The following is a 7974-nucleotide window of genomic DNA, read 5'->3' on the forward strand; positions in this document are numbered from 1 at the left end:
TGTTGATCAGTAATAGTGTTGATCAGTAATAGTGTTGATCAGTAATAGTGTTGATCAGTAATAGTGTTGATCAGTAATAGTGTTGATCAGTAATAGTGTTCATCAGTAATAGTGTTCATCAGTAATAGTGTTCATCAGTAATAGTGTTCATCAGTAATAGTGTTGATCAGTAATAGTGTTCATCAGTAATAGTGTTGATCAGTAATAGTGTTTTAAATGCAGCATCACGTCCACAAACAGCTCTTCTGTTATCACATTAAAATAAAACACACCTACATGAGCATCTTATTTTTGAAGGTTTTATTTTTGTAAATGCATAGAATCAAAGAACATGAAGGTAAAGCTGACATATTTATACATAAATATTCTGTCACATACTGAGAAAAGTGATGAAGTGATTGTTGATGAATTCATCATTTTTTGCAGTTGATCTGGTGCAACACAAATGTTTTAGCATTAGCAGGTAATACATTCAAAATACAAGTGTTATATGTCCTGAAATGTTTAATAGATATGTTTCGCTTAACCCACTAAGAATGATTAATAATTCTGCCTCGGAGCTCCTGAATGGTCAGTGAACAATAAATAAATATTGATCTCTGATCGGCTGCATTTGGTGAAGAAAAGGGAACATTTAATGTTTGCAGCTAAATAATTAATATACAGTTATTTTCTCAGGAGACTAAAAGAAGCTAAAACAAGAGTGAATTCTGGACCTCATTCATCAGTTGGACACATTTTATTAATTAGTTTTGATAATGTGATTAAATTAAATATTATACGTTCAGGTGAGCTAATGGTTGCTACGCTACGTAGCCAATATTTCATCTTAGCAGTGAAAATGTTCCAAGCTGCTCATTTGTCATTTTAAACAATGTAATTCAGGTTAGCTAACAGCTAATGCTAATAGTATTAACAGTTTAGTTTGTATTAGTGAATAGTTTAACAGCGCGGCTAGGTTAACGTTAGCTATGATTAATTTTAGCAGTTGAAATGGTTACATTCAAGTTAGCTAATGGCTAACGAGCTAACGGCTTGTTTTAGTAATTTAAACTGTTTAATGTTAGTGTCTTTTTAAACTAGCTAAGCTAACTGCTTATTTTAGCAACTGAAACAATGAGTTCAGGTTAGCTAATGGCTAGGCTAAGTAGCTAATATGTCATTGTAACTGCAAAACTGTTCCAAGTAAGCTAGTGCTTTATTTTGAAGGTTAGCTGATGCTTTGTTTAGTTTAGTTTAATCAGCAAACCGCTTATTTATCGTCTTACACAGTGTGATTCAGTTTAGCTAACAGCTAATTGGAGTAGTTTAAGCAGTGTAGTTTGCTAGCTAACGGTTCATTTTGCTATTTTGGACTGTTGGATGTTAGTTTGGTAGTTAATGGTTTAAACTGTGTATTTTAGGAGCTAAAGCTTAGCGAGCTAACGGTTCAGTTTATCAGCTTCAACGGTTTGGTTCCAGTTACACGAATAAATTGATGAATTCTAACTTTCAGTATTTTATGAACTCTGAATTGTGTATTTTATCCGTTGTTACACTACAGGAGATCATAACAGACGAGGTTATTCTGAATCATGTCACAGTCAATAACAGTGATATTATTGATCGGTGACGTCACTTAACCCAGGGGGATTAATTTGATCTGCAGGGGGGTCAAACCAGTAAAACCACAGCATAATAACCTTTGATTAACGACAACTCCACATTTTTCTCATTTTCCGTTTGTTTTAGTGCAAAATTTTTGCCTTTTGTCATTTTTACACTTTCAGAAGTCGTCCCGCGGGCCGGATTGGACCCTCTGACAGGCCGGTTTTGGCCCACAGGCCGTATGTTTGACACCCCTGACCTAACCTATGTCATGTGACACCTGCTAATCTCACACTTTTCCTCTACAGATGACATAACTTAAATATTCACTGGCACTAGCCGTTAGCCTCCATACGACTGATTGACAAACACTCAGTGAATTACAGGAATGATTCTTGGTGCTCGAGCTTCTTTGTCGGTTACAGTTTGAAGCGTCAGCGGCCAACGGGGTCAAAGGTTAAATCATTTTAAAGTACAGAAAACCTACAAATTTGATCTCCTGAGGCGTCGAGTTGGAGAAACGACGTTAGCAGATGTTTCTGTCTTTGTGCTCGAAGCGTCAGTCGAACCCTGAAACACCTTTTTACCTGGTCGTGTCGGCATGGCGGCGGCGGCTGCTGCTGCTGGTTGGCGTCAGCGGTCCAGCACGGTTCCTCAGGTGTAGGCAGCCCTCCCCAGTACCACCACCTCCTCCTCCACCTCCTCCTCCTCCTCCTCCTCACCTCCTGGCCCGGTGTACCTTACCCCCCAACAACCCGAACATCCCTCCATATCTCCGGCTGAATCGCATTCCTCCGTGTGGCCGCCACAATGGGGGAACTGTTTGATGGCGGCTCTGCTCTGGTTCAGGTATTCCCCCCCCTGATTAGGAACCTGAGCTCCACGGACCCCCCGCACCTCCCTCTGAGCCCTTTATTACCTCCGCCCCCCCACCCCACCCCCTCCACCTCCGCCCCAAACTTCAACACAAACAGACAGTGAAATTATCCTCCTGGTTGGAGCACATGTTTGTTGATGTGCGACATAATGGGACGCTGCTGCTTTGGATGAGCGCCGCCGCCGCCGCCGCCGCTTTCATGTGTCCTGTAACAACAAACACGCATGTGGAAAAGCTCATGGCTCCAGTCCTGCTTTTTAAAAGGCTCTCATGGTCCTGTTGGGGAGGAAAACACTCATTTCAAACATTATTTTTTAAAATGAAAGACCTTGTTAGTTTAAAAAAAAAAAAAAAAAAAACCTCGAGTGCTGCGTTCACAGGCTGGATTCTGTTTAAGGAAAAAAGAAAACTATTTTTAATTAATTTACATTTTCAGCTGCTTTTCCACAAACACCTTTAAAGGGAGAAGACGCACATTATATTAGTTTGGCTGCTCGATCCCAGAGGAAACAAACACTGTTAGAAATAAATATATATAAATACATCATCTGTAAAAAGCTTTTTCACATTAAATTAGAAAAAACATTTTCTATAAATATTTGACTGTTTCTCCTACAGCTCACACACACACTTATACATATTAAAGTAAATAAAATAAAACCTAAAAACTCAATTTTTATAGTTCAGAGGTTTTTTTGTAAACAGGATTAAAAACTTTTTTTATTTATTCATAATTAATAAAGAGAATAAACTACATTTATTCTGCTGCTTCACACTTCATTCTTATTTATTGTTTATTCTTATTTTCCTTTATTCTAATAAAAGAACTTCTGACCTGTAAGTATCAGGACAGTTTAGCTAAAAACAGCTGCTCCATTTTTAAAAATACAAATTACTGATCAGATTCAGATGAATTCTCTATAAAACAGGATCATTTCTGTAAAACTTCTGGACTGGAATGAAATTAATTTAAATTCAGGTGGACGGTTTAAATGGAACTTTTCCACTGAAGCTTTTTTAAAAAAAATGATTTATTGACATTAATGAAGCTTAAAAAGCGTTTAATTATAAAATACTTCCAGATATCTGATTGTTTTCCACCTCGGTTGTTGCTGACTCTGCTGCTCCAGAAGTCAGTTCACATGATTAGATATGAGACAGAGGAGCTGCTCCTCTGCTTCAGGACGACTCTCTCTCTCATGCACAACACTTTTACTGGTGTACAAGTTAGTTTTCACTGTTGTTTTGCTGCAGCTGCTCGATTCTCAGGCAGGAAAGTGAAGTTAAAGAAAAGTGAAGTTAAAGTGAAGTTAAAGTGAAACAGTAAATCAGACTCACTGGTGTTTTCCAGGCGGCTCTTCTCTCTCCGGCTTCCACGGGATCCTTCGCTCTGGAGGTATTTATGCCAAAACACACGAGTTTTCTGTCTGCTGGAGAGAGAGGAGGGATGGAGGGGTGAGGATGGAGGGATTTGGGGGAGAAAAGGGGTAAGAGGAGGAGGAGGAGGAGGAGGAAGGATGTCAACCCAAAACAAAACATAGCATGATAGTCTGTAAGCAGTTCCATGTGTCCGGAGGACTGATCGCCCTGTGGTGCTTCAGCCCTCTGCCCCCTCTCTCTCTCCTCACCCTCTCTCTCCCCCCTTTCTCTCCCTCCCTCCCTCCCTCTACCTGCCTCCTTCCTTCCTTTTTTTTTTTTAACTGTGACCATAAAAAAGCAGAAGTTGTTGGGAGTCAGTTCAGTTAGTTCAGCCTCGGCTCTTCTTCCTTATTCCTCTTCTTCATGATGATGATGATGATGATGATGATGATGGTGGTGAAGAACAAGTCCTAATTATACCCGCGGAGGGAGGAAAACAAAAAAAAAGGGGGGAGAAGCGACCCGAGGCGCACGGCGATGCGGAAAAAGGCGCATCATTCTGCTCGAGTGTGTGTGTGTGTGTGTGTGTGAGTGTGTGTGTGTGTGTGTGTGTGTGTGTGTGTGTGAGGGGGTGTGTGTTGTCTCTCTCTGAGCAGATGACTGCCGCTCACCTTGCCACGGGGTCTGCATGAGATTGGTTCATTGTCAAGGAGCTTTTTTTTTTTTTTTTTTTTACCCATGATTCCATATGGTGCGGAGCGGGCTACATGTTGCCCAACATGCCAGAGCAAATGTTTCCTCAATTAGGTGTCTTATCTCCGGTGAGCGCGCCCGCATCAGATGAAGCTCGCTGACAGCGTGATGGCAGGAAAAAGCTCGGAAGGATCCATCAAATGGCAGCTGTGCTACGACATCTCAGCCAGGACCTGGTGGATGGTGAGCTGCTCCTCTTCCTCTCCTCTTCCTCTTCCTCTCTTTCTTCTGCGTTTTCTTCAACAACCAAAAAAAAAAAAAAAGAGGAACAATCCCTCCTCCTCTTCCTCCTCTTCTTCTTCTTCTGCTCCCTGAGAGTTCACACTGAGGCTTCCATGTGCTAAAAGCTCCGGGATGTGATGTGACCCGCTCGGACTGGGTTTGCGCACCGCTGCCAGCTCCGGTGTGCAGCCGCGCAGCAGCCGGTGTGTCCGCGCCTCCCTCCGCTGCCTCCCCCTCTCTCTCCCTCTCTCTCCCTCTTTAACGGGAAACTTCTCCGGCTCCTGTCCGGCTCCTGTCCGGCTCCTGTCCGGCTCCTGTCCCGGTCCTGTCCCGGTCCTGTCCCGGTCCTGTCCCGGTCCTGTCCCGGTCCTGTCCCGCTGCGCTCCGGGGCCGCCGGTCGCAGCTTGTCGTGGTCAGTGGGGCCAGCCGACCTTTGGCACCCCCCCGCCGCTGCCGAGGCGGCTGTGAGAGTGGACACCGGCGGGGCGGGAGGGGGGCAGGCTGGCTGGCTGGCGGACAGACGGAGGGTTGGAGCCTCACAATGGTCTATTGTGGCCAAATGAGCTGAGAGATGAAAGAGCGCAGAGTTCATTAGAGGACAGCTCGTTATCAGCGGCATGTGGCTCTGTGGCCCGGCACGGCACGGCACGGCTCGGTGTGGTGTGGCCAGGCACGGCACGGTTTGTCACGGCACGGCCCGGTGTGGCCCGGTCCTGGTGGCTCTGGGGGGGCTTTTTTCTGGTGGATGCAGGTCTTCTCTCCTCCGGCCTGAATAAAGAGCTGCCAAAGACACAAAGGCGGCTTTATCCCCCCCCCGGAACAGGACCGTGAACTTTGTGAATTCCTCTCGGTCAAACCCAAACTGCCCCCCCCCCAAACACACACACACACACACACACACACACACACACACACACACTGGATGCTGGTCGGAGGTTTGAAGGTGTGTGTGTGTGTGTTTTCTGTAAAAATCCTTTAAAGCAGCTTTTTATTTTGTCTGGTTCCAGTTTGAACTTTAGTTTTGTTGCTCAGAGGGTTTTTAGTTTGGACTGAATCAGAGGCCAAAATAATAATCATTTTTATTATAATTATTATAATAAAAATGATGATTATTATTTGTGTGTCTGATTTGCTGCTCAACTGTTTTGCTGATTTCCTTTTTTTTAAAATGTTGTTCTGACTTTCACACATTTACTTTTATTATTTAGGCACCGATGATGTTTCTTTTTAAATATATGAATTCAAATTTACATCTAAATCTGTTTTTAATACGTCAGAGCTTCATCACAAAATTAGTGATAAAGAAAAAAAATAAAATAGAAATAAAACTAAAATACTGAATCAGATTTAAAGGAACGTGACACTAAACTCATTTCCCTGTTTTTTAGATGTTAAATCTAAAATCTTCATTTCTTTTAAAATGATTTTAATTTATTTTTCAGGTGTTGTGAGACTGTAGTGAATCATTTCTACACTAATTAAATTAAAAAAAAGACTTTATTAAATAAATCCCACATTGCATCAGCAGGTTATAATCAGTTATCTCACTGAACGAGCGGCTCGGGCTAATTACTGGGAGTCGGAGGCAGCAGGAAAGGTTAAAGTGGCCGAAAGCACAAAGAGGATTATCTGCTTAAAAAAGAGGAAAAAGCGGCCGTGATGATTCCACATGACTTCTGTCGGGTCACTTCAGGGAAACGGATCCCTTTTTTAATTCACTGGGTTATTTTTTAAGCTTATTTTAATATCTTTTAATTCCACAAACTGCGCTGAAAACTGCTGTTTGATTTAATCTGCGGTTAATAATGTTAATATTTCCGTCAAAAGGTCCCAAACAGGAGCAGGAATCTGTTTTAAACTCATTTACATTTAAAATTAGGAAGCAGTTTTATTAATTTAAATGTCGTTAAAATGTCTGTTTTATTTATATTTATATATTTACATATATATATGTGTGTGTGTGTGTGTTATATCTGCTGTTATTTACAAAAATCCCAAATTTGCCTCCAGAGAAAATCCAGAAGCAGAATTAAAGTGAGATTTTAATTTTACAGCTAAATTTAATCTGAAAATAGAGATTTTCTCCCTTTTTCCTGCCTTTCTTCAGCCTGCTGTTTTTCCTTTTTCAACATTTCACCTCCCGTCTGTTCTGCTCCTGTCAACAAATCTCAACATTTACATGACGTCTCTGTGTGTTTTCACTTCCACTGCGATTATATTAACATGAGACGTGTTTCTAATCGCAGCTGAATCGTTGCCAGTTTGTATATTTTGCGCCTGAATTTTTCCGACTTGCAGTAAAAGGCTGTGAAAGCAGCGTCGCTTCTGCAGCCGAGCAACAGTAAACACACTCCAGTGTCATCAGATCCCCGTAATATTAACATTTAATGCAACAGTGTGAAGTTAAACAGGCCGACTGCACGACCGGAGGAGTTTAAAAGTACTAAAGCCGTGCAGCGGCAGCTCCCAGCTGTGGGTCGGCACCCCGGGTGGCGTCTCCCAGGAGCTCTAAGTCCAGATAAATGATATTTTTTAAAATGAAAGCAGGTTTGAGTCACATCAGAGTTGGTATGCGGCTCATTCGGGGGAATGAAACGGGACGACAGGAGAGAAAACAGGCGGCAAATCACATTCGGTGTAAAACTGCGCTCACGTCACATGTGAAGCGATTAAAGACAAGAGGATGAAGAGAGGATGAAGAGAGGAGAGCAGCTGATGCTTCTGGGAGAATAACAGCGAAGCCGCCGCTGCCGGTGATCAGTGTTCACCGCGGGGGTTAACAGGATTTCTGCGGCACGACAAGCGACGGCCCCATAATCCATCTGAAAGTGAGCAGGCCCTCATCATCAGTAGTGATGAGAATAAAGGCAGACAGAACAAATGCAGGGTGAAGATAAAGATCAGTTCTGTGATCATGACGTGGTGGACCCACCTCCTCCGTCCTGTTTGAGCGCCGCTGCACCGCGGGTTGGTTGTTATAATCGTTTTGACTGAGGAGGAGAAAAAGAGGTGTTTGAAAGGGAAATCTGAGCGTTGAGGGCAAAGTTTTGGTGAGCTGTCAGGTAAAATTGATGTTTTTGTCAGTGGAGTCTGGTTGTAATCATCGTTCTCTTGGAAGACACCAGACTTCACTGACAAAAAGAGTCACTTTACCAGGATTTGGTGCTTTTAGGGGC

The 7974-nt window shown here is 42.7% G+C and overlaps 1 protein-coding gene across 1 annotated transcript in view; it reads left to right on the forward strand.

The window, feature by feature from the left end:
• Nucleotides 1-4663: 4663 nt before the first annotated feature.
• The window catches only part of nfia (nuclear factor I/A), a 175664-nt gene continuing 172353 nt past the window's right edge, over nucleotides 4664-7974 (forward strand). Inside the window, exon 1 of the mRNA XM_070831610.1 lies at nucleotides 4664-4759. Within this exon, the coding sequence (XP_070687711.1) occupies nucleotides 4664-4759 (96 nt within the window). The remainder of the gene's footprint in view (nucleotides 4760-7974) is intronic.

This window comes from Pempheris klunzingeri, chromosome 6 (assembly GCF_042242105.1).
Source record: "Pempheris klunzingeri isolate RE-2024b chromosome 6, fPemKlu1.hap1, whole genome shotgun sequence".
Lineage (NCBI taxonomy): Eukaryota > Metazoa > Chordata > Actinopteri > Acropomatiformes > Pempheridae > Pempheris > Pempheris klunzingeri.